Raw genomic sequence first — 26,158 nt, 5'->3', positions numbered from 1 at the left:
CGAATATACCTACTGTAAAAGAATATAGAAAATTAAATTTAAGTGAGGAACAAGGCGAGCGCTTCCACCAAGACATAAAAACGATGGAAGTTAGGTACCAAGCGCAATCATATGATGGTTGATTAATGCTGGGGACTAAAGCGAGACTGTCCAAATCAATTTCATTCACGAAAATCACTATGCGACCATTTTTTAATGTAGAATAATAAAATAAATGAATGTTCTTGATCTAATTGTTAACCCTCCACCACCCGGCGGCACGGCAATTTTGCCGGAGTACATACACTATTAGGGATAATACAGGGTTATTATAAATGATTGTAGTCGAAGCAGGCCATGCCCATGTTATTTATTACATTTTTGCCGCTTTGATGTGAACTGTCAATTTTTGTCGCTGTCTGTCATTTTTTAGGTGAAAAGTGCGGTGCGGTTTTTTAATTAACGATTGAATCCAAAAATTTTAAGGTGTTTTGCAACCAATCCTAAAAATATTGAGTTGTTTTGCACCCAATTTAATTCCTGTGTGTGAACACACCGTTAAATGTGTACACACCGTCCTCACTTATTCACATCATTTTGATGTTTTCTGTGTGGAGCGGCAACCATAAATTTTATATTCAGTTTTCTTACTTCGACCACAAACATTTATAATAACCTGTACTATCAAGTAATAGTGCAGTGCTTATCAACATAATTACCGGCGTCTCGCCTCCACATTTTGACTTTTTTGTGTTTTATGTTCTGTGTCAATGTTAACGAATTTCCTCACGATATGACATGAGTATAATAATATACCTTTTTAAATTTCAACCACCAATGTGTTCTCTAAGTCCAAAATTTTTAAATTTTTAAAAAGAGATTGCGGTACTATTGTTTATTTTTAATATCTCGTAAACTAGAGCTGATACAAAAAAAAGAATTGCATTTTTGTGATCACCACAACAGACATATTCAAAATTCGGTATTAAACCTCCGGCACCAAAATGGCTGTCGGCCAGTGTAATTTGTTATGAAGGTTTGAAGAAAAAATAGTATAGGTATGTTATTAGTAGCAAAAATGGTTTTATGTGCTTTGACCGCAGCACATAAAACTTCATTTTTGCTCCTCATAACATAATATAGGTACTATTAATTTATACTTATTCTTATGACTCTCAAAGCGTTAGTTAACTTAGTTGAAAACAACAAAAATTTTACTGTGGATCAAAAATGAGTTTATCAAAATTCGAGGAAGGAGAAGAAAATTACAGCGAAAATCGTACGACACTCATTAATGACCAATAGAAAAATTAGTTCACGAGCCATAACCATGGCAACAAAAAAAATTCTTGGAAATTTTTTGTAGGTAGACCAACCTAACTGTGATTAATAAGTGGAAATTTTTTCAGCCAATCAAAATCATTTATTTTGTTGTTGTCTTGGTTATGGCTCGTGAACTAATTTTTCTATTGGTCTTTAATGAGTGTCGTACGATTTAAAAATTTATAATTGAAGAAGCATAATGTCCGTGTCGTTGCGATTTTCTTACCGAATATGCCCTCGTGCATTGATTAATATCCGGAATTTTATTCTCATGCATTTCCAAAACGTAATTAGCCCTCGTGTTCCACTCGGGCTAATTAATAAAAATTTCCGGAAATAATCAATGCACTAGGGATATTATAAGTGAGAATCGCCCTCAAATGTCACATGACAAATCACAACTCCGAATTGTTTAAATAGCAACCAATCACAATTTAATTAAGCGGAAATTTTCCCTAGGGAAAATTTCCGATATAATTGACCTAGGGAAAATTTCCGATATAATTGACCTAGGGAAAAATTTTTTCGGGCGATTCTCTTCCGAATATACCTCGGGACAGATATATATCGCCAGAAATTTTTTCTTGCAGTCCAACACTCGTGTTTGTCGCTCAAAATTACCCTCGGGCTGGCGCCCTCGTGTAATTTTCTTGCTACAAACACTCATGTGTCAGGACTGCTCGAAAAAATTTCCGGCAATATATTTGTCCCTTGGTATATTATATATGATAATTTTTCGATAATTTTAGGGCCATGCTAAATTATCGGTTATTGTAATTCCACGGGAGCTCTGAAATGATCGATTTTTAACACGAAAGCTCTCCTATAGTGAAATTTTTTTAATAAACAATTGTCAGTGTCAAAATGAAGTAAAAAACCATACTGTACCACCCTAAAATTTGGACATATGGACCAGCTGTATAACAATTTGACACCAAACCATGGTTAAGGTTATTTTCACTTCACTTCCCGTACCTTTCTTCCGTGAATTCATTTTCAAAGCAAATTTAATGAGAAATCAGGAGAAATCTTTTCGAATTTGAAATAAACTCTCGCTCGTTAGGGCGCAGGCTCAGTTACATAAAAAAATGTTGACACTCAATGTGACCAATCGTATTATCATGAAAATCACAGTTTGGCTCATACCAACAAGACAACGTTTTGATAATTGTTTATTAAAAAAATTCAACTATAGGTAACAACGAGTGTCACTTTGACAGTATAAATTATGTCAAAGTGACACGAGCGGTTACCTTTTGAGAGCTTGAGTGTTAAAACAGATCATTTCAAGAGCTAGAGTGTAATTCAGTTGACTATTCCATTCACCTGTCATTTGTTAAAAAAAGACCAATAAAAACACAATTTTACACATTTGTTACCATGGTTTCAAAAAATTGGACCGAATATTCCCACTCGTGGAAATTGTATCGGTAATACCTACCACTAGTGATCCCAGCGATAATTTTTAACAAATGAATGCAGCCTTGAGAATTTCTTCCCAATAGACTCACGTGTCTTTTTTGTGTTGTTGTAAACATTTTCTTCGATTTCTGCGTTAATTTCTTCTTCCGATTTGCTGCCAAATTGCCAAAGTTTGTTCATGGAATAGTCCTCCAAATACAACTCGTAGTCCAAATTATGTAGACTATTTTTCAAACTGGTTTCACTCATTCAATTGTGCTTGGAAATTTCACTCGTGCTGACGCACTCGTGGATTCATTCCCAAGCACGATTGATAATTCGTGACCAGTTTGAAAAATAATCGACATAATTTGGACTACTCGTGGTATTATAAATGATTATTTCATGAATTAAATAGTACCATTTGACAACAGTATTTATTTTATTATTTTAGGAATTGGATTGAAAACATCTGAGAAACCTACTTGACGAATTATCGAATTATCATTCATTCATCACGAGTAGTCCAAATTATGTCGACTATTTTTAATTATTTATTTTATTTTAAATAAACAACAAAAGCAAGCATATCTTTTAGATATAGCTGTTCCAAATTCACACAATATAGCACAGACATATAATACAAAAATTAATAAATATTTAGAACTCTCCGTTGCTATGAGAAATCTTTGGTGTTTAAAAAAAAATCGATTTTACCATTTATAATTTCAGCAACAGGAATAGTACCGCAATCTCTTTTTAAAAATTTAAAAATTCTGGATTTAGGTAACACATTGGTAGTTGAAATTCAAAAAAGTATATTATTATACTCATGTCATATCGTGAGGAAATTCCTTAACATTGACACAGAACATAAAACACAAAAAAGTCAAAATGTGGAGGCAAGACGCCGGTAATTATGTTGATAAGCACTGCACTATTACTTGATAGTATTATCCGTAATAGTGTATGTACTCCGGCAAAATTGCCGTGCCGCCGGATGGAGGTGGGATACGAAAATAATAATTGATTGAGAAAATAAATATTTTACATCTTCTATATACAGGGTGGTCCCGATATAACCTGCCAAAAGAAATCCAGTAATAGGTGACGATGAGTAGAACTCATACACAAAAAAAGTTTCTAATAAAAGTCTTTTCGTTTTCGAGATAAAAATAATTGAAAATTTGGTCAAAATTTGCTGTACGCTAATGAGTTAATCGGTTTTAAAAAGGTAATTCTGGTTACTTGGCTGCAATTTCTTTAGCAACGGTACCTGCAACACCTATGACATTTGTCAAGTTTAATTTTAAATTTTCGAATCCTTCAAAAGGTTATGAAATTCACAAAACAAGAATACGCCGATTTGCATTTACTCTATGGCGAAACACGTGGTAATTCGAGACCGGCAAGGCGACCATACGGCGAGCGTTTTCCTGAAGGAGTCCTTCCGTCCCGTTGTACTTTTGTGGAGCTACATCCGCATTTATGTGAGGTTGGTTCTGACTGATTCCAATACGATGGCGTCCCCGATCCTCCATTTAACCCTCTGGATTTTAATTTTTGGGACCACAAGAAAGATTTGGTATACGAAGTTGAAATAAATACAGGAGGCCAACTCCAGAAACGCGTAACAGACGCCGCGAACCAGATTCGTAAAAACCCAGAAATGCTGAATGCTGTTTATTAAAATTGGTACCAGCGTACTCAAATGTGCTTAAATGCCAACGGGAGGCACACAGAACATTTATTATAAAATAATTGTTCTAGTCTAGTTTACCTTTCATTAGTTAGTAGATATTCTCAGTTAGAGTTGAAAGTACGAATATGTAAAGTATAATAAATTTATTCAATACATTATTTTGGCTATTTAACCACAATGAAGACGATACTCTTGTTACACAGTTCTTCCACACTTTTGCACACACTACCTCTACATTTATTTACACATTGAGGAACACCACTTTATTTATTACTCATTCATCTCAGTCTACAAAATCAGCTTTTGTACCTAAATAAGCTGGTGAATTAACGCACACAGTGTAGGTACAGCGTTTTCAATAAATGTCATTAATTTGATTTAGTTTGTCAGATTTGAGATTTGTCAAACGATTCAGGTACCTATGTTGCTTAGATACTGTCATACTTACAAACACCAACAATTAATTCCTGAGTAGGTACGTATTTTTGTGGCCAGCAGCGTCGAATGGGTGTGGATAGGGGTTAATTTATCCCCATTATTTTGGACCTAACAAAATGGGGTTTTTTGGACTTGTTAGATCCTTCTAATGACCCAGAATTTTTTTGGCAGGTTATATCGGGACCACCCTGTATACAGGGTGACTGACGAAAAACCTTTGACGCTGTATCTTACTTCATTCACTTCATTATTATCCTATTCGATATTTTTTTCGACATCTATTTTTTGACAGACGATAGCCAACTTCTTTTTTTCAAATTACACTCTATATATTTTTTTATTCGTTCTTATAAAGAATCTTCTTCTGAATATTCTTACATTAAAAGAAAAAACAAAAAATGTATTTTAAATGAAAAAAATTGAAAATCAAAAATCAAGTAATCAAATTTGTAAACAATACAAAATCTATTCTAGTTGCTCAAAATTTCCTCAGTGCTGTTGCAGACACTATCGATACCTTCTAGAAATACCCACCTTTGGATTCAGTAAAAAATGTCGGGGTTTTTCCTGACATAACTCGCACTATCTTTTTTCTTAACTCTTTTTGGGTACCTGGTGGGGTCAAATAAACATTATCTCGAAAGTTTCGAATGAATATAAAGAAATCCAATAGATTCAAATCTCCGAAAATACCACACCACAGGTTAACACTAAATCGACTTTGGAAAGTTTCTTCCAGAGCAACATTATAATATTATTATTATCAAACTCTTTCGACAAATGAATACTCAGAGCTTACTTAGTCATTTGGAGCATTTAGAACAAACTTCTCTCTTGTTTATTTTGGCCACTTGATTTTTAAATTTAGTACATTTACTCTTTAATTTCTTGACTTTTGTTTCATGAATGGGTATAGTTTTTTGCATTTTTATATGCAGAAGACAAATCTCTACAATACTCAATAAAAAAAAATGTACAGTGCTATTTGAAAAAAAGAAGCTGATGTTCATCTGTCAAAAACTGGATGCAATATATCTTTTTTATTTAGTTGGTATTGAAGTGTTTTCAAAATTATTTCATTTGATGTGTCATTTATTCAAATTGGATAAAAAATAAACAAGATACAGCATCAAAGGTTTTTCGTCAGTCATCTATCTATCTATATACAGTGAGCGGCAAAAGTATGGAATAAATTCATTAAAAATTAAACAAAATTTTTTTCAAAAAAATCTTCGGACAGGTCAATTTTAGTTGATAAAAATACATATTTTAATAGAAAATAAAATTCCAAACAGTCATTTGTTTTCTAGTTATGACGTCATCGACAGTTTTTTTAAATGGAAACCCCCTGTTTTTTTTCTTGATTCTGATAGCCCTTTTAATTGTCTAAATGACGGTATAAAAATTTTGTTATCTTACATAAGGAAATTTTTGAAAAAAAAAAAAAAGTTGGAAAAAATAAATTTTATAATGAACAAAAACAAGTCAAAAACTGTATTACTAAGTACTTAAAATTATGGAATTAAATGTTCGAATTGCCATCCCCCAGCTTGTTGACAATAAGCAAGTTTATGAAGAAATTCCCCCCGTTTTAGTTTTATCTAGTTTTATCCCCGCACCCAATCAAAATTAAAATTTCTATACGTTGTGTTTCTGTTAAATGAGAGTTAAATGAAAACATTTTGTAAAACAAATAACACATACGAATGAAATTGACAGTAACATTTGACTGTTTGATTTACCTACTTGATTTTTTGACTTGTTTTTGTTCATTATAAAATTTATTTTTTCCAACTTTATTTTTTTTTTTTTCACAAAAATTTCCTTATGTAAGATAACAAAATTTTTATACTGTCATTTAGACAATTAAAGGGGCTATCAGAATCAAGAAAAAAATAGGGGGTTTCTATTTAAAAAAAACTATCGATGACGTCATAACTGGAAAACAATTGACTGCTTGGATTTTTATTTTCTATTAAAATATATATTTTTATAGACTAAAATCGACCTGTCCAAAGATTTTTTTGCAAAATATTTTGTTTAATTTTTAATGAATTTATTCCATACTTTTGCCGCTCACTGTATATAAAAATGAATCGCCGTTCGTTAGTCTCGCTAAAACTCAAAAACGGCTCGACCGATTTGAATAATTATTTTTTTATTTTGTTCGCTTTACTTCAGGGGTGGTTTAAAAAGAAAAAAAAATCGGAAAAGTTGCCCGGAAAATTGGAAAATTCGGGAAAAACTGAAAGTGCTTTTTTCTGTGGGAACGGCTGGAACGATTTGGCAAATTTTTTTTTAATGTTCGTAATAATGCGTATGAGGTTTTTATGTAAAGAAAAATTGGAAAAGTTACCCGGAGAATCGCCCTCAAAAGTCACATGATATATATTGACAAATCACAACTCCGAATTGTTTGAATAGCAACCAATCACAATTAAATTAGGGAAAAGGTGTTTCGGGCGATTCTCTTCCGAATATACCTCGGGACAGATATATATCGCCAGAAATTTTTCCTTGCAGTCCAACACTCGTGTTTGTTGCTCAAAATTACCCTCGGGCTAGCGCCCTCGTGTAATTTTCTTGCTACAAACACTCGTATGTCAGGACTGCTCGAAAAAATTTCCGGCAATATATCTGTCCCTTGGTATATTATATATGAAAATTGGAAAATTCGGGAAAAACTGAAAGTGCTTTTTTGTGGTGGATATGCATAATTCTTTTTTTTTTTGTTTTGTTCGTTATAGTCGTGAAAAAGATTTCAGGAAAAAAAAAATCGGAACAATTACAAAGGAAAATCGAAAAATTGGGGCAAACTGCAAAAATTATGATTTTTGTATGCATTCTCGATCATAACTGACGATAGGAACGACATATTTAATTCATTCTTTTTTTTTTTTTGTTCGATATGCCCCGGGATTGAAATAACTCAATTAAATGTTGTCAATAGAAAAAAAATCTGCAAAAACTAAATTAAAATAATTCGGCGAAACCTGAAAGTGCTTTTTTGTATGAACTATTGAACTCAAGACCATAACTCAGGATTCGAACGATGGCAATGCGTAATTCTTTTTTGGTTTTGTTTGTTAGGGTTTTGGATAAGTTTTCGGAAAAAAAATTCAGGACAATTACAAAGGAAAGTCGGAAAATTCGGACAAATTTCAAAAATTATAATTTTTGTATGCCCTCTCGATCATAACTGACAATAGGAGCTACATATTTGCTTGATGTTTTTTCTTTTGTTTTCAATCGAAAAAAAAATCTGGAATATTTGAAGAAAAACCTGGAAAAACGCAATCCAGTAAATTAAAATAAAATTACATTTGCTTTTACTTTTGTGTTGTTTCGCGATCTGTCGAACAAATGTAGTACATAGTTGTTTTATTTCTATTCCAATTTATTGTGTACTTGAACATCGATCTTGCAATCGAAATGTAAATATTGGGTGATTCAAAATAATTGTGGATAAATCTGGCAACTATGTATGAAAATTAATGTGGCAACTGTATGGGTAAAATAGAGATGACATTTCTTTGAGAGTTCATAGACAAAACCGCATGGTTCCAACTCCCAATTCCAGGCACATCACACATTTCCAGGATTTCAGCAGTGTAGAATACTGCCGATAGAATTCATCTCACATGTAAAATTCCTCATTTTTACTTTGTTTGCACATTTTCAATAGCTTTTCACAACTTCACAAAAAAATTTAGGTATTGAAATTTGGACAAGACAACGTCTGTCAGGTCAGCTAATTTATTTATATTTTTCGTTTTAAATCTTTCACCCTCTTTTCTAATATTTTTAATGTTCTCCATTATTTGTTATGTTTTTACCCTCTTTTATTATATTTTTATTTTAACTAAATACAATCCCGTGTGTAATTATGGACGGATACTCTCATGATGACGTCATTGCGCGAACTAAACGAATTTTCTCGACCTGAGTATCATACCTGTAAAATTATTGTACCATGAGGTATTTAAAAAATAAACTAGTAAAAATGTACAAAAAATATAGGTACATACTTAGGTAAAATTTCAAATGTTAACGATGTGGTCTCGTTTTGTCGGGAAAAGAATTAAATTAATATTGATAGTTTATTTACATAAAGTTAAACATAATGCATCTTACTTTACAAATAAATACATCTCTTCTGTTAGATCTTTCTATAAAATATTTGGTATGTGTGTATAAATATCGATATGGTATTGGACACTTATATTCATAGAATTTAATACTGCTGCAAACTGTTCAACAATATAAAAAAATTAGATTTTATTGTTATTGCGATGATACGTATACTAAAATGAAAAGCAAAAGCGCCACATTTGGCGTTTCACATGAAACATTTATACATAAATGGCAATTCTAACTCTACAATATCACATTTTAAAGAGTTTACCTAACAAATATGTATATAATAATTCTTCTACTTATTAAATATACAGGTGACTGACGAAAAACCTTTGATGCTGTATCTTGCTTATTTTTCATCCGATTTGAACAAATGTTACATCAAATGAAATAATTTTGAAAACACTTCAATATCAACTAAATAAAAAAAATTCTTGCCTCCAGTTTTTGACAGATGAACATCAGCTTCTTTTTTTCAAATAGCACTGTGCATTTTTTTTTATTCAGTATGTCAGATTTGTCTTCTGAATATAAAAATTGCAAAGAACTATACCCATTCATTAAACAAAAGTCAAGAAATCAAAGAGTAAATGTACAAAATTTAAAAATCAAGTGAGCAAAATAAACGAGAGAAAAGTTCTAAATGCTCGAAATGGCTAAGTAAGCCAAAAACAGTTTGATAATAATAATATTGCTGTGGGAGAAAATTTCCAGTAGATTTAGTGTTAACGTGTGGCGTGGCATTTTTGGAGATAGAATGGAATCCATTGGATTTCTTTATATTCATTCGAAACTTTTGAGACTATTTGACCCCACCAGGTACGGTCGGTAGACAAAAAAACTGGGACAAAAATTACAACTGTTCAAATTCAAATTTGGCAAATTTGCACCGTTTAATTCAGGGTTGCTAACAAATAGGTTAACTATGGTGTGATGACATAAGACATAAGATGTTATAAACTGCAGAGCGATCTACATTCTTATTTGACACCAAATCAACTTGGAGTTGCTACAAAACTTGGTTGTGAAAGCTGTATTCATTCTGTCAGGACATACCTATGTTCATAACCCAGAGAATTTTGGAAAAATACTTTTAAAAATTGACTTCTCAAATGCCTTTAACTCTATCGAAAGAGATAGTATGTTGCAACAAGTAAAGGATAAAACTCCGTCATTATTTCATTTTTTGAATCAGTGCTATAGAGAACCTTCACACCTTTTCTTTGGAAACTATATAATACCTTCAGTAGTTGGATGCCAACAAGGAGATCCTTGCGGACCAATGGCCTTCAGCTGAACAGTCCATCCTATAGTTGAGTCAATTACAACTGAATTAAACGTATGGTATCTAGATGACGCAACAATAGCTGACGTTCCTGATATTGTTTTTGAAAATTTCAAAAGAATTATCAACACGGCCAAGGAAGTAGGTCTACATATTAACCCAAATAAATGTGAACTTTTTTTCTGTTCTGATACTGTTGATGAAGATGCCTTAAGAAAATTCAAATCGCTAACATCAGAAATTCTAGTAGTAAACAAAAATAATTTAGAATTACTTGGAAGCCCAATTTTTGAAGATGGTTTTGATTTCATTGCCAAAAAGAAAATTGAAAAAGTTTTTCTTCGTTTGAAAAATATTGAACAAGAAAATTTAAACTCGCACACGGCTTATTTTTTGGTAAAAAATTGTCTCTTTGTTCCAAGATTAAATTTTTTACTTAGAACATCTCCCTTCTGGAAATTTCCCAATTGTATTAAATCAATAGACAATGCTATTCGTAATAGTTTACAAAAAATTTTAAATATTAAGTTTAATGAAAATCAATGGACTCTTGCTTCACTTCCTATTTCGAATGGTGGTCTTGGTATTAGGAAAATTGAAGATATCTCTCTCCCAGCCTTCCTTGGTTCAATACATGGTGTTCACGACCTAGTCTTTCAAATATTACCAAAAACGGACAAAAAGGTTAGTGTTGCTGAAGAAGCTATTGGATTATGGATTGAATTAAATGGTAAAACATTTCCAACGGAAACATTTTTACAAAAAGGCTGGGATATAATCAATACAACAAGACTAATCGCCAATGAAATTAATCTTTGTGATAAAATTGATCCAGCTCGTTTTCTTGCCGCACAAAGAAAGGAATCCAATGCTTGGCTTCATGCCTTTCCTTCAAGAAACATCGGTACTTTTATGGATAACAAGATTTTACAAATATGTGTAGCAAATCGCTTTGGTTGTGAAATTTTTGAGAAACATACTTGCCATTGCGGCTTTAGAGTTGCAAATGATGGCCGTCACGGACTTAGTTGTCCTAAAAATAAGGGCAGATTTTTAAGACATTCGGATCTAAATCAAATTATCCAGCGAGTCTTAAGTTCTATCCACATTTCCTCCTCTCTTGAGAGACGATGGTAAAAGACCTGATGGTGCTACACTGATTCCATGGAGTAACGGTCCACGCCTAATATGGGATGTAACATGTGTTGACACTTTGGCTGATTCTTACATAAGAAAAACTTCCATAATTGCAGGATCACCTGCCGAAGAAGCAAGTAAACGAAAACATGAGAAATATCAAAATTTAAAGTCTGCAAATTATATTTTTAAAGCATTAGCTTTCGAAACGTTAGGTCCATGGAGTTAGGAATGTAAAACATTGATTGATTTCATTGGTGCAAAACTTATGATTGAATCCGGAGATTCCAGAGCAAAATTTTTCTTCTACCAAAGAATCTCATTGGCAATTCAACGTGGAAATGCTGCAAGAATTTTAGGGACTCTACCTTATGTAACTCCACTTGAAGAAGTGCATTGTTTATGATTTATAAGACAAAATTGCTACGTGTGATACTTACAAATATTTCTTTGACGAACAAAACAGTATTTTTGCTAACGTTTAGCTCGTTAGCAATTGCTCGTATGATAATGCCCTCCCCAAAGTGTTGTCTAATTAGGTGTTTTTGGAATTCAGTTAGATTCGGCATTACAGCTGACAAGATAACTGTCAATAGTGATTGTAAAAGTCAGTTTTATTTTGACTTTATTTTGACAATTAAGAGCTTGATACAAATGTAAGATATTTTGCGTGTCCCAGTTTTTTTTGTTCACCAACCGTACCCAAAAAGTATTAAGAAAAAGGAGTCTGTCAGGAAATACCCCGAAATTTTTTACTGAATGCAAAGGTAGGCATTTCTAGAAGGTATCGACAGTGTCTGCAACAACATTGAGGAAATTTTGAGCAACTAGAATAGATTTTGTATTGTTTACAAATTTGATTAGGTACTTGATTTTTGATTTTCAATTTTTTTCAATTAAAATACATGTTTTGTTTTTTCTTTTAATGTACTATTACGATCATAAAATTTTGGACATCAAACTTTCGTCACATTAAAAAAATTACTCTAAATCATGCTTTATTGAAACTGTCACATGAAAGATGAAATTGTTGTCAATATGACACCCGTTTAAAATATATTTTTTTTAATATACGAGTACATTTGGGTATTTATTTTATATTTTTTATTAATTAAAACCTCGTTCTGTTCCATTTGTCTGATTTTTAAAACTTCTTGAATATTTTTTCGGTAAATCTGACATTCACATTTTCAAAATTGACACAATCAAAATTGAGGTTATTAATACATAAGGGTCGTTTTAGAATGTATGACAGCAGGATGACATTAGTGTCCAAAATTTTTTGATCGCAATAGTACAAATATTCAGAAAAAGATTCTTTATAAGAACGAATAAAAATATATACATACATACCTATATAGAGTGTAATTTGAAAAAAAGTTGGTTATCTGTCAAAAAATAAATGTGGAAAAATATATCGAATAGGATAATAATAAAGTGTTTTTTTGACTACTAGTCTCAGAAAGGCGTCATTATTGACTCTCGAACCGACCCCAGAAGTAGAATTTCTCTCCCTAGGTTTAATAATAATAATTTTCATTATTAACCAAGGTTACAAATTATATTTTGATCGAACAGTTTTAACTGACATTCATATTAAGCATAACAGACCAGACATTATTATTTTAAATAAACAACAAAAGCAAGCATATCTTTTAGATATAGCTGTTCTAAATTCACATAATATAACACAGACATATAACACAAAAATTTTATTTTAGAGCTCTCCGTTGCTATGAGAAATCTTTGGTGTTTAGAAAAAATTTCGATTTTACCACTTATAATTTCACCAACGGGAATAGTACCGCAAACTCTTTTTAAAAATTTAAAAATTCCAGATTTAGGTAACACATTGGTAGTTGAAATTCAAAAAGGTATATTATTATACTCATGTCACATCTTAAGGAAGTTCCTTAACATTGACACAGAACATAATAAAACACAACAAAGTCAAAATGTGGAGACGAGACGCCGGTAATTATGTTGAACAGCACTGCACTATTACTTGATAGTAATATCCGTAATAGTGTATGTGCTCCGGCAAAATTGCCGTGCCGCCGGGTGGTGAAGGGTTCAAACCAAGGTCAATAATGAACATCCGTCACTTAGCAACGAAAGATTTTCGTTGATTTCATTGGTTAACGTAAACGATTTTCATAGCAACCGTTGAAAAATGAGAACTTGGATCGTCGCATCAGACAAAATAATTTGATTAATAATTATTATCAGAAAAGATTTTAATGTATCTAGTAGTGAAAAAAATAGTATATAAACCACGGTGAAGAAGTCCCTTATAGCCTTCGCGCCTTAGAACCCTCGGCACGCCTCGGGCTCTAATCTTGGCGCTCTGGCTATAATCATGAACTTCTTCACCTTGGTGAATAATATACTATTTCGAACTACATATTTCATTTGATGTGTCATTTATTCAAGTCGGATAAAGAATAAGTAAGATACAGCGTCAAAGGTTTTTTGTCAGTCACCCTGTATACTTAATGTAAATTTCAGTTGATTTGATACTTAATAAACTGGTAAGCCTTAAGCACAGCAAAATCCACACTTCATGTATGCTTAAACCAATTATTTAGGTCAACCTAATAATTTTCCACAGGCTTAAACAATTCTATTAAAAGCATCCTTTCATCTTGAATTAACAGACATTTTAACAATTAATTACATCAATACATTTCCATCGGTACTGTAGTGTATAAATCAATTTATTATCTTTGATGGCTATTTATAATGCCCAACGATAAAATTTTATTAGTTTGCACGACAAAGAGTAATAATTATGGGTCACTTTCATTGATCTTTTTCCAAGTAACAAATCAACTAGTTTCGCACTAATTTGCTATTAAAGTCTATGGATAGTTTTAATTTACATTATTTGTATCAAGAAATAAATAACGAATCAATATTGCTATCAACTTTCAGTCACGGCTTGTGCTTGTCAACATTTTAACAAGATAGGTAGGTATTGTTTACTTTTACTCTGCTTTTAAAGAATAACTCCAAACTCGAACTAACAGAAAATTTTGTTTCGTTATTTACTTCTCAAGTTATAGCTAACAGAAACTGTGGCACAACTTCTGTAGAGAGGTACATAAAACAGCTAATTTCCATAGTTTATAGATATGATCACGTAAGTTCGTACTGTTTCCGATGCAGAGCGTTAACGTCGTTCTGTTGATTCTGCACCACTATGGGTATGGTAACGGTACTTTGGTAGTTTCTTTGCATTCTGTAGCCAGCTTGCGGTTGGTTCTGTACCAGAACTTGATCCCTTGCTTCTTTGTACTGTTGATACTGCATTTGGTTGTAGAATTGCTGTTGCAGCAACTCCCCGTTGCTGTAGACTGGCTTGACTACTTGCACCGGAGGGCCGTACAGCTTATGAGTGGGGCTATATGCGGGTTGATCGTAAGGAATGTGTTTTGGTGAGTTGTTCATGTAGGTTTTGATAGGACTGCCATGTTGATTGTAGCTAGGATACTGTCGGGGTGGGGGCGGTTGATAGGTGGGCTGACTGGTGTACATCGGGCTGATGGCTTGATACTGCATTGCCGATGGATAAGACATTTGGTGGGGACTATTCTGAGATATATAGTTGGGATTGGTGTAATTTACTTGTCTATAGGATACTTGCGTTACACCGTACGATTGATGAATCACACTTTGTGGTATCTGAAACAAACGTGGAATTAATGAGGGTGGATTGACGATAAAAGTGAAATTAATAATTTTTTGCATTTCATCAATAATTCTGCGACAACAGACATTTTACACCACGTTAAAGATCAGTTTTAACAAATCTACAACCGTGAAAATATTTTGGCTACTCGCTAAATTTTTATGTCGTCGTTCTGATGTTGACAGCTTTGCTGTTGAAACGCGCGTTCAGTAAAAGTATACATATTTGATGTAAGGCAAACAATAAAATGTTATACATACTTAGTTGTAAATCGGTAAATTCTTCACAAAAAATATTTCTTCCATTATAAATGGACCGCATAAAAATTTTAATACGACAACTGATCCCTGAGGTAAATTTCTAAAAATGTTTTCGAAAATAAACTGACTCGCTAATTTCAGTGATTGCTTTTATAGTGATATCGTGTGTTCCAATAAAAACTCACTCGCAGTAAGCCATGACTATAGATATATAGTCCATTTTTTTTTATTATACTCCGATGAGCTTAGTCCGAATCAAGAAATCGACATGACCTGCGTCTGCTTTCGACATTTGACAGCAGTGCTTGATGCTACCAATATTTGATACCTATTTATCAACTAATAGGTAAAATATATTAAAAATTGTTGAAACCGACAGTAAAACAACTTAAACAACTAGGTTTGGACTGTCTTTCTTTCTTTCTTTATATTCTTGAGAAATCACCACTTGCATCAGTTCACTTTTTTTTATCGATTTAATATAAAATATCTCCAATCGCTTAATAAAATGAAGCAGCAAAGAGTTAAATAATTAATCAATTATAGTATTGAATTAATACTGTTAAAATAAATACTTAAAAAGACATTTTTTATGTCTTTTGCTTACAATATAAATTATCTTAAAATCTTAATGACTAAATTATTCTTCCACAGTGTGGTTTTATTGTTAGGTAGTGCACTAAGAACACAATAAAAAATGTTCAGATACAGATTTTACATATTATTAGAACAAATACGTATGTACACACCGCACAACAATTATCGCATCACTTTGTTTCTTAAGTACCTATATAGCAAATGGTCTGCAAACATTTGGTATAAACAGACTAAATTTAATCTTCAAGAAGATTTCAACTCTATATTGGAATGATAATTGATTTTTGCATTGCTTGTGTTAATTGTTGACTGTATGCAAGACATTCCAGAACCATCTCGTTACTCAACTCCATATGTTGGTATGTGCAATATGGATTTTATACAATTCCATTGTCGGAAGGATAACACAGAAAAAAGATTAAGTTAAAGTTCAAATTTTACATGTTATGCGATAATTGTTGTGGGGAGTGTATATTTTAAATAAACAAAAAAAAAGTCTGAAGACATTTTTTTTAGAATAATATTAGAGTAAGTGACATTCAGATATCTTTTTTTAATTCAAACATTTTTTATAATAACTGGGCCAAAGTGATCACATCGTACAAAAATGTAATCGATAACTTCTTTGGTTTACGTATTTCTGTAAACTTTAGCAAACGTAAATGGAACAAATACATATTAATTCACTTCGTTACGAAAACGTCTTGTATTCAAAATAATAATTAATTATGCATAATGTAATTAAATTGCATGTCAGTGTCAAGTGCACAAGGGAAGTGTAGTAAAATATGAAAGCTGGAAGGTAAAGACTCATATAAATGATATTAACGAAAATGTTTGTTGGTTGTAAGTTATTAAGTAATTACTATGTATTAGTTTATGCTACAAACAAACATATCAAATTGGTGTATCTTCTCATGTATAATGTGGACTATATCACATTTGATAAATTCATTGTTACAAAAACTATACCTACAACTGATCTATTTTAAAATTAAAACCTTATAAATATACAGGGTGAAACTGAAATGCATCATAATATGTAAGCTATAGTATCTTCAATGAGTGAATCAAACGAAAATGTGGTTAAACATTTTAAATTCATTTCAAGTCCAATTTAACTAAATTCGATCCCAAACGAGAGGTTTCTGGAAGCTCTAGTAAATCGAAACCGCAAAACAGAGTCACAAAACCGTACTATAAACAAAAAATAGCCCAAAAACACTTTAAACAAACAGAGCTGCAAAAATGTGTAAGAATACTATGAATGAAAACCAGACAATTTTTGCACCTTTTTGCGTTGTACTCGATAACTTTTTGATCTTGTTATTCTTTCTAACGTAATGTCAGTGGCGTACTCAACTTTTGTGGTTAAACCGTACCTACATGGCGTTTCTGCCCTCATGCGGATGAAAGCGCAAAACTGAATTCACGTGATTTTCACAAATGGTCTGAAGACCCTGGGGTATTAATATTCTGAATATATCGATTTCACCCTGTATAAATTAAATATACCTACCTACGGGGAGCCCAAAATTCGCTAATCCCGAATTCAGAGCGTGGTAGAGAAGGACCCAGTGGAGCTCGAAAAATACTTAGAAAATATAAGCACTAATTTTGTTCAATACATAGCCTTCATATCCGCAGTGACAAAATACTATTCTAGCTAGGTTGCCGTTCCATTTTTAAGAAAAATTAAAAAAATTTAAGTTATTATTTTCCACAATCATCTACAGTCTACACCATAAATAATACTAAACACTGAACTTTTCAGCCCGTATTTGAAGAAAACGCAGTTCAAAGAGTGCACCTTCAGACCAATGTATCTTTGTGAAGGGAGTCCTGATTTTTTTTTTTAATTTCTATATTTGGACTACTGAAGTGATCCCCGACAACGCTCTGAATTCGGAATTCGCGAATTTTGAGACACCCTGTATAAATCTGCAGTGAATTAGTACTTTTACTTTTTACTGCATTGTTGTTGCAATTATAGTTATTTCTAGCGGAACAGCCTTTCTAGACATTCGAGATGACCCAAAGATTACATATACAGGGTGACTGACGAAAAACCTTTGACGCTGTATCTTACTTATTTTTTATGCGATTTGAATAAATGACACATCAAATGAAATAATTTGATATCCTATTCGATATTTTTTTCGACATCTATTTTTTGACAGACGATAGCCAACTTTTTTTTTTTTCAAATTACACTCTATATATTTTTTTATTCGTTCTTATAAAGAATTTTCTTCTGAATATTCGTACATTAAAAGAAAAAACAAAAAATGTATTTTAATTGAAAAAAATTGAAAATCAAAAATCAAGTAATCAAATTTGTAAACAATACAAAATCTATTCTGGTTGCTCAAAATTTCCTCAATGCTGTTGCAGACACTGTCGATACCTTCTAGAAATGCCCACTTTTGCATTCAGCAAAAAATGTCGGGGTTTTCCCTGACATACTCGCACTACTCTTTTTTTTAACTCTTTTTGGGTACCTGGTGGGGTCAAATAAACATTGTCTCGAAAGTTTCCAATGAATATAAAGAAATCCAATGTATCCAAATCTGGGGATCTAACGGGCCATCGAATAGCTCCATGAGCACCCATTCAACGTTCACCAACATAATTTAAATGATTTAAAAATACAAAATTCATGTGTGCATTATGTGGTATGGCGCCGTCCTGATGAAACACGACTCTGTTCAACACTGCTAATGGTATCTCATCCAGAAAGTTGCTTATTTCGTTTGATAATAAATAATATGATATTTTGTTTGATTGAGACTGCTATCAATAAAAAAGGGACCCACTAGTCCATGCTATCTCCAAAAATGCCACACCACACGTTAACACTAAATCGTCTTTGGAAATTTTCTTCCAAAGCAATATTATTATTATTATTATCATGAAACTGTTTTGACAAATGAATATTCAGAGCTTACTTAGTCATTTCGAGCATTTAGAACAAACTTCTCTCTTGTTTATTTTGGTCACTTGATTTTTAAATTTTGTACATTTACTCTTTAATTTCTTGACTTTTGTTTAATGAATGGGTATAGTTCTTTGCATTTTTATATTCAGAAGACAAATCTCTACAATACTGAATAAAAAAAAATGTACAGTGCTATTTGAAAAAAAGAAGCTGATGTTCATCTGTCAAAAACTGGACGCAATATATTTTTTTTTATTTAGTTGGTAATGAAGTGTTTTCTAAATTATTTCATTTGATGTGTCACTTATTCAAATCGGATAAAAAATAAGCAAGATACAGCATCAAAGGTTTTTCGTCAGTCACCTTGTATTAAGGCCCGGTTTATTCACCTTCAAGTAAGTTTATTTCAATGGGAATTACCATGGATCTACCAATAACAGATTCTAAATCAGTTCAACTACTGGCCAGATATTTACATTTTAAACTTTAAAATGAGAAAAAAACTATGTGAGTCCCTTGTGCTCTCACATTTAATTGCTGCTTAATTATTTACTATCCTTGCTTAGATCCGAAAACCAAATCCAGATTACAGAAAATTCAAAGCTGCTGTTGTAGATTTATCTTCAAGCTTTGTAAATACGATCACATTTCTACAAAATAAATAAACTCAAATGGCTGCGTGTGGAGAACATTTTTCAGTATCATCTGTCCGTTTTTTTCATGTTTTACGCACAAAACAAAGAGTATGTACGTGTTGAATCGATGATTGTAGCTCAGACAAACAGAAATCATTTCTAAACAAAACAAAAATATCATTTCCGAACTTCTTTTGGTAAAAGGGGATTTCGCGCTCTTTCTAACCTGTAAAGAGTTTTGCCATAGAAATAATTTCTTTTGTGTGAAATAAAATCAGTTACTTTCTATGTTAATTGTGCAAGAGGAAGAGGAACCAGGTAAAAGAAGCCGGCTCCAATTGCCCGTTTGTTTTTGCCCGTTATAGGTTGTAACTTAGTATTCATTATTTTGTATTGTGTATGTAAAAAAAAAAGTGGTCAAGTATAAAGGATAGACAGAAGAACCAATGTCTCGTGCAATAAATGCAATAAATGAAAGGGAAAATTCAATACCAATTTCCAACTTTAAGAAAACATGTAATAAAACAATCTTCTAAAAAAGACCTTGGGAGGTTTAGACCTATATTCTCTGACTACATGGAGCAGCAATTTGTGAAACACATACAGGAAATGGATGCTCGTTTTTATGGTTTAACGTTTAACTAAACAAGATTTATGCACTTTAGGTTATGAATTTGCAACTCAAATCTCAATCTTGTTCATAATTTTTAAAACGAAAGAGCTGGTGAACAGTGGTATTCTAACTTTATGCGAAGGCACCCTGAATTAAGCCTTAGGGCTCCAGAACCTACAACTATTGCGCGTGCATGCGGTTTTAACAAACCACAAATCCAGAAAAGTATTGAATGTTATGTGAAACATCATACTCCTCCAACTTCGCCCATTCCATCATGTTTCATAAGTCCTACCCAAAAAACTACACATTATGTAGATCGCAGTCGTTCAATCTCACCTATTCCTACGTGCTCATATCACATCAATGATGAAAATGTTGACACAGCTAACAAAGATATAGCAAAGTGTTACACCAATTTATGCAATAAAACTTTTACCAAAAGCAGTACAGCTGTTAAAGAAGCATTGAGAAATCAAAAAGCAAAACCAAACCAAAAAGTGCGAAAAACTAAATTACCTGATAAAATGACCGAATGACGTGTAAAAGAAATATGTAGTTAGATCCTAATGAACAAAATGTACTCTGCCTGGTTTGTGGTGACACATACGGAAACTCTAAATATGGCGAACCGTGGATTGAGTGTAATATGTGTCAGTTATGTGCAGATAATAACACTGGCATCTACATCTGCGATAATTGCAAATCTTCGGTGTAAAGCATACTAAAATAAGAGTAGCTATTGATTGCAAATTTCGCATGAAATACTACGCGGTTCCTTGAGCCCACAGGAATTTTATATTAAGGTTATTTTTGCCCGAGGCAGTGGTTCCTAATGCCCATGGGTTTGGACAAAAAGAACCAAATGTAACATTTTGTTCATATTTTTTTTAAACAATAATTTAATTTTTGGTAATGTTGGGTAAATCTTAGGAGTATTTTGAAATACAGGGTGTCTTAAAATTATCGTATTCCGAGTTCGGAGCTTAGTAGGGGACATCCTGTTGACAAGTAAAAATGTAAAAAAAATTGCTGTCACTTTGAAAAAAATATCAAAGTTACCAATATTTGCTCAAAAGTAGTACCCGATTAATATTCTAGCTATGTAGTACTTCCCTTTTGAACAAAAATTGGAAAAATAAAACTTTTATTTTTTCGAGATAAAGTTGTTTTTTCAAGAAATGGCTTTTCATTTATATTTTAATATTTTACATAATCATCCTCACCATTATTCAAAATGAATGTCAACCATTCATATTTTTTATTTGAAGAAAACATGATGAAAAGTTTGAACCTTCAAACCCATATATCTTTGTAAAGACTCCCTCTATGTTTTTTATTTTATTTTTTAGTGAGTCCTAAGATTTTTCCCTACAAGACCCCCGACTTGGAATACGTTAATTTTGCGACATCCTCTTTACTTCTAAACTTTATTTCCCCGGTTTTCAAGAAATAAACAATGTCACCGGAGTTTTTCACAAGCATTTAAAATAAAGTGGTTCTTCTTACCCGAGTCTCCCCTACCTAATCATACAGTTGTATGACGGTGGTGCAAGAATTATTGCCAACTATTTCCAGCACCTCATATAATAAATTGATTAATTTGTTACTTTTTTATCATACTTCGTGTCATGCTGTTATTTTGTAGTATGTAGTGAGGTTATGTTGTATTTTATACGCTGCGACATCCGTTTTTCAAAACAAAAGATTTTCATAGGTGATGCTACCAGAACATTAAATGAACACCCGATAGTTTAACACTTCGTTGATTTGAAGAAAATAACTACCTATACTAAGGACAACGTAACATTTTATCTGCCCCGCCCATTTCATTTTCTTAGTTACCAATCAAATAGGTTGTTAAGACGATCTGATTTACACAGTAAAAATTTCTGACATTCGAATTGTCTTAATGACATTTTATTTTTTAGAACCTAAAACAATAATTGTGGACTTGACAGCAAAATTCTAACCTTAACTTTTTTACGTGGCAAATGTGATGAAAAGTTGTACAGATTGAATCTGGCTTTGATTCTGATTGGTCAATTTTAGTGGGCGGAGCAGATAAAAAGTTATAACGGCAACACTATAATTTATGTATTTATTTACTTATTTATAGCGAAATTTAACATTGTAAAACATTTTTAGCATTATGTAAACAAAACAAAAGCCAAAACTGTCTTTTTGGTTACACGAATATTTCAATAAAACGTTTGCTTTGGGGCCGGTTGCACCAACGTGAATTAAATTTAACTACAAATTAAAATATACGAAATAGTATTATATTATGTTATGAGGAGCAAAAATGAAGTTTTATGTGCTGCGGCTGGTAGATTGGCTGCCGAACGCAGTGAGGCAGACAAACCAGCCAAAGCACATAAAACCATTTTTGCTCCGAATAACATATATGTACTATTTTTTCTTCAAACCTTCATAACAAATTATTTAAGACATGTTAAGAAACCAGGTATAAATTTCAAATGATTTAGTTTACTTTACTGCCGCTCATCAGCGGAGATAATAACTTCACGGACGCCCTCAGCGGAGTTTAACTTTATCTGCCGCTCTCAGCGGAGATAATAACTTTATCTGCCGCTCGTCAGCTCGTTAGATGCCATGACAATGAAGTGACACTTCAGCATTATCAATGCAGCAGGATAATGTCATAATTTACGGACGTTTGAAGAAAAACATTGTTATTTTAACCTACTCTTAACTTTAACTGGTGTTGATGAAACCGGGTCTAAGAATTTTAAATGTACCTAACCTATGGGTTTCGTGCTTTTTATGATATTGGTCTTTTACTTGGTTGGAGAAAAAATAGTATGTGTTAGTCGGATTAAAAGTGGTAGGTACTTTTTTCACGCAGTAAAAAGTAGGTAGGTACCACTTTTAATGCTAATAACACAATATATAGTCCTACAGAAACTCTAGTGGAATTCGACTTTGGTTGTAAATTTATGTTTGTCACTTGAAAAATAGAATTTTATGCTGCAGCAATAATCCTACTGATAAATGCTAATGAGGTTCGTCAGTTTGAGGTTCGCGACGTTACCTTCAGGCAGGGATGTTCCAGGTAGTGGTAGTGGTATCTATGACAAAGGTTATTACTTGATGATAAAAATCTTATTCTTCAGTTGTTATTGTTAAATTTACAACCAAAGTCGAATTCCACTAGCACTAGAGTATCTGTAGGACTAGGTATACCTACTATTTATTGAGAAGTAAAATTACAATCTACGAAATACCGTGCAACTGTGCCTTCAAATAAATTCGGAATTAGAGAAGGCTGTGATTTATATATTTTCTCTAGTAACGGTTGGTAGACTGTTTAGCACTGACAGTTGTCAATAGTTTTATGTGACGATCAAAATAAACACGTGTACCTACCGTGCTGTCTAAAGTCGATGCTGTGTTGTCTTTAAAATTGTATATCGCCAACTTCATAATAAAATCACAGCCTACTCTATTCCGAATTTATTTGAAGGCACGATATTCACTCCCTCAATACTAGTGAAGAATCTTTTATATCTGGCAATAAAAAATGTGTAATACTTTACGCTACTTACTGGTTTTATTTTATTTTCCTTTTTCTCTTTGTAAATATTACTTTAAATTTTAACTCTCACATAATTGTCTGGTCCAGTTTGCTATGAAAACATATCAGATTTTGAAAGTGCCGCTTTATACCGGGTGTAGAATTGGTTTACGAGACATAGGATTTTACATGTAAAAATAAAGAGTTTCAATTATTAGCTCCCCTAACAATTTTATGGCAAAATAGTTAAAATGAAAGTTAGAGAGAACTAAAATTACTGTCTAATTTCGATCTTAGTTTTATTCTAACATCTTGTAGTACTGAAAGAAAGGCAAGAAAAGAGTTAACACAAAAATACTAAAAAGTACTACTAGGCATGAAATTTTATTTCTTTCTTTAAATGGTATTATGGAGGATCTTCTTTAAGAAACTTCCAAGCAACATTTGCTTCAGGTTTCCCAGACCGACCAATTTCAGCCACAGAAACAATTCGAAGAATTGGAGAGAAGTTTGCACATTTAATAGATATACCTTTTCATTCGTCCTGTAGTCCTGTATGAGTTCATTTGAAGGGCAGATCAAAAGAAAATTAAATAATAGTGAAACCACCCGACAAATAATTATTAGAAGTCAAATTTCATTCCTAGTACTGCTTTTTAGTATTTTTGTCTTAACTCCTTTCTTGCTTTTCTTTCAGTACCACAAGATGTTAGAAAAAAACAAAGAGTGGAATTAGACAGTACTTTTAATACTCTCTAACTTTCATTTTAACCATTTTGCCATAAAATTATTAGGGGAGCCAATAATTGGATCTCCTTATTTTTACATGTAAAATCCTATGTCTCGTAAACCAATTCTACACCCGGTATGTAGAATAAATTTGACACTGAATGTAACATTTTCAAATTAGGTTATTGGCCTTTAACTAGAGACAAGTTCCAACTGTGTCTTGCTTTCGCTAACATTAATATACCTATGTACTTATTTAATATCAACACCGTCAACAGGGGAAAACTCATATCGCCATACAGTGTATACCTATAAATGAATTAAAATTCGGCGGCACAATATTGGGTCATATGCATAAACCATTAGCAAATGCTTTTACTTGTATTAGTGAGAGATAGAAATACATGAACTCTATTAGATAGAAAAAGACAAATATATAGTATAAGCAAATGCTTATTCTTATGCATACTACCCAATATTTTTTTTCCAATGGATTTGATCTGACAATTATTTGTAGATACCCAATAACAGATAAGACCAATTCAAATTTATATTTGTTGCTCTTATTACATTAATAAATTATATATTTTGTTAAGATTTCTTTTTATTACCTGAACAGGACTGACTTTAAAGAAGGTAAGAACTTACCTGTGAGACATAACTTCTTTCCGGTGGTCTGGGTCCGTCCCTACTGATTTCAGCTGATCGTACCCCATCTGCGCGTAATTTTTCAGTCAGAGGAGGTTTGGGTCTGCGTTTGGGAGTGGTCGGCAGAGACCTAGAGCCCGCACTTGCCGTTTCCCAGTCCTTGAGAAGCGCACTTAAACGAGCTGCTTCAGCTGCTTTTTCAGTTTCACTCTCTGAATTGTAGTCCGGACCCTGGAGACCAACGACTAAAGTCAGAAATCTCAGAAATGGCAGCTTAAGCCGACAAGTTTGATAGTGTGAAACTATTACACGAAACTCCTTCCTCAGATACATTTTCTGAGACGTAGAAAACAATTTATTATGTTTATCCAACACCTGTTTATTATGAAGTCATAATAATGCCGATTTTCAATATATTATGAGGTCTATAAAACACTAGTGGACTTACGAACCCATAATTAAACTGTTTTTATAATTAATGAGTTTAGAGAGAATTGAACAGTGTATTGAACATCAAAAAGAATAAGAACTGTTACAGAAGGAAGTGTTGGATAAAACTATGTATTACACTCGTGCCTTGACAGCAAATAAGTCACTCAAGAAACATTAGCCAACTTGAGCAAGCTCTCGTGGCTAAACATTTCTTTCTTGACTTATTTGCCTTATAAGACACTTGTATAATAAATAGCTGTTATATGCCAAATATTGCCTGTTTACATATTAATGATCCACCACCTGTTGACTTATTTTAATTGAACAATAATGATTATCCTTATAATACTACATAATAATAATCCTTAAGTCTCCTGGACACTTTGACTGTAATAATAAATATTATTTGAGTTACAACACAAGCGTGGTGGATGACCAGTACTCAATCTGACTGAGGTTTGGGGATTGTGATTGTCACTACTTCACATAATTATCTATGTGCTTGTTATTACTTGATAGCAAATACCCATAATGAGGAAGTTCCGCCTGAATCCCGGTTAACTGCCAGGTCAGTGGTGAAAGTGGATAATAACAACATATTTGTTTCCAAATTCCAGTACATCAAACCTCTGAAGAATGTATTTTAATACGTTAATTTCATAATCAAATTACACA

The 26,158-nt window shown here is 32.6% G+C and overlaps 1 protein-coding gene across 2 annotated transcripts in view; it reads right to left on the bottom strand.

Annotated features, from left to right (window-relative positions):
- Positions 1 to 8,929: 8,929 nt before the first annotated feature.
- The window catches only part of LOC138135022 (putative zinc finger protein 66), a 194,888-nt gene continuing 177,659 nt past the window's right edge, over positions 8,930 to 26,158 (bottom strand). For both annotated transcript variants that reach the window (XM_069053660.1, XM_069053659.1), the window contains exons 5-6: positions 25,052 to 25,282; positions 8,930 to 15,086 (exon numbers count right to left, since the gene is read on the bottom strand). In XM_069053660.1, coding sequence (XP_068909761.1) covers positions 14,541 to 15,086; positions 25,052 to 25,282 — 777 coding nt within the window. In that variant the 3' untranslated portion in view covers positions 8,930 to 14,540. The remainder of the gene's footprint in view (positions 15,087 to 25,051; positions 25,283 to 26,158) is intronic.

Source organism: Tenebrio molitor, chromosome 7 (assembly GCF_963966145.1).
Source record: "Tenebrio molitor chromosome 7, icTenMoli1.1, whole genome shotgun sequence".
Classification (NCBI taxonomy): domain Eukaryota; kingdom Metazoa; phylum Arthropoda; class Insecta; order Coleoptera; family Tenebrionidae; genus Tenebrio; species Tenebrio molitor.
This window is presented reverse-complemented; position numbering and strand designations above follow the sequence as displayed.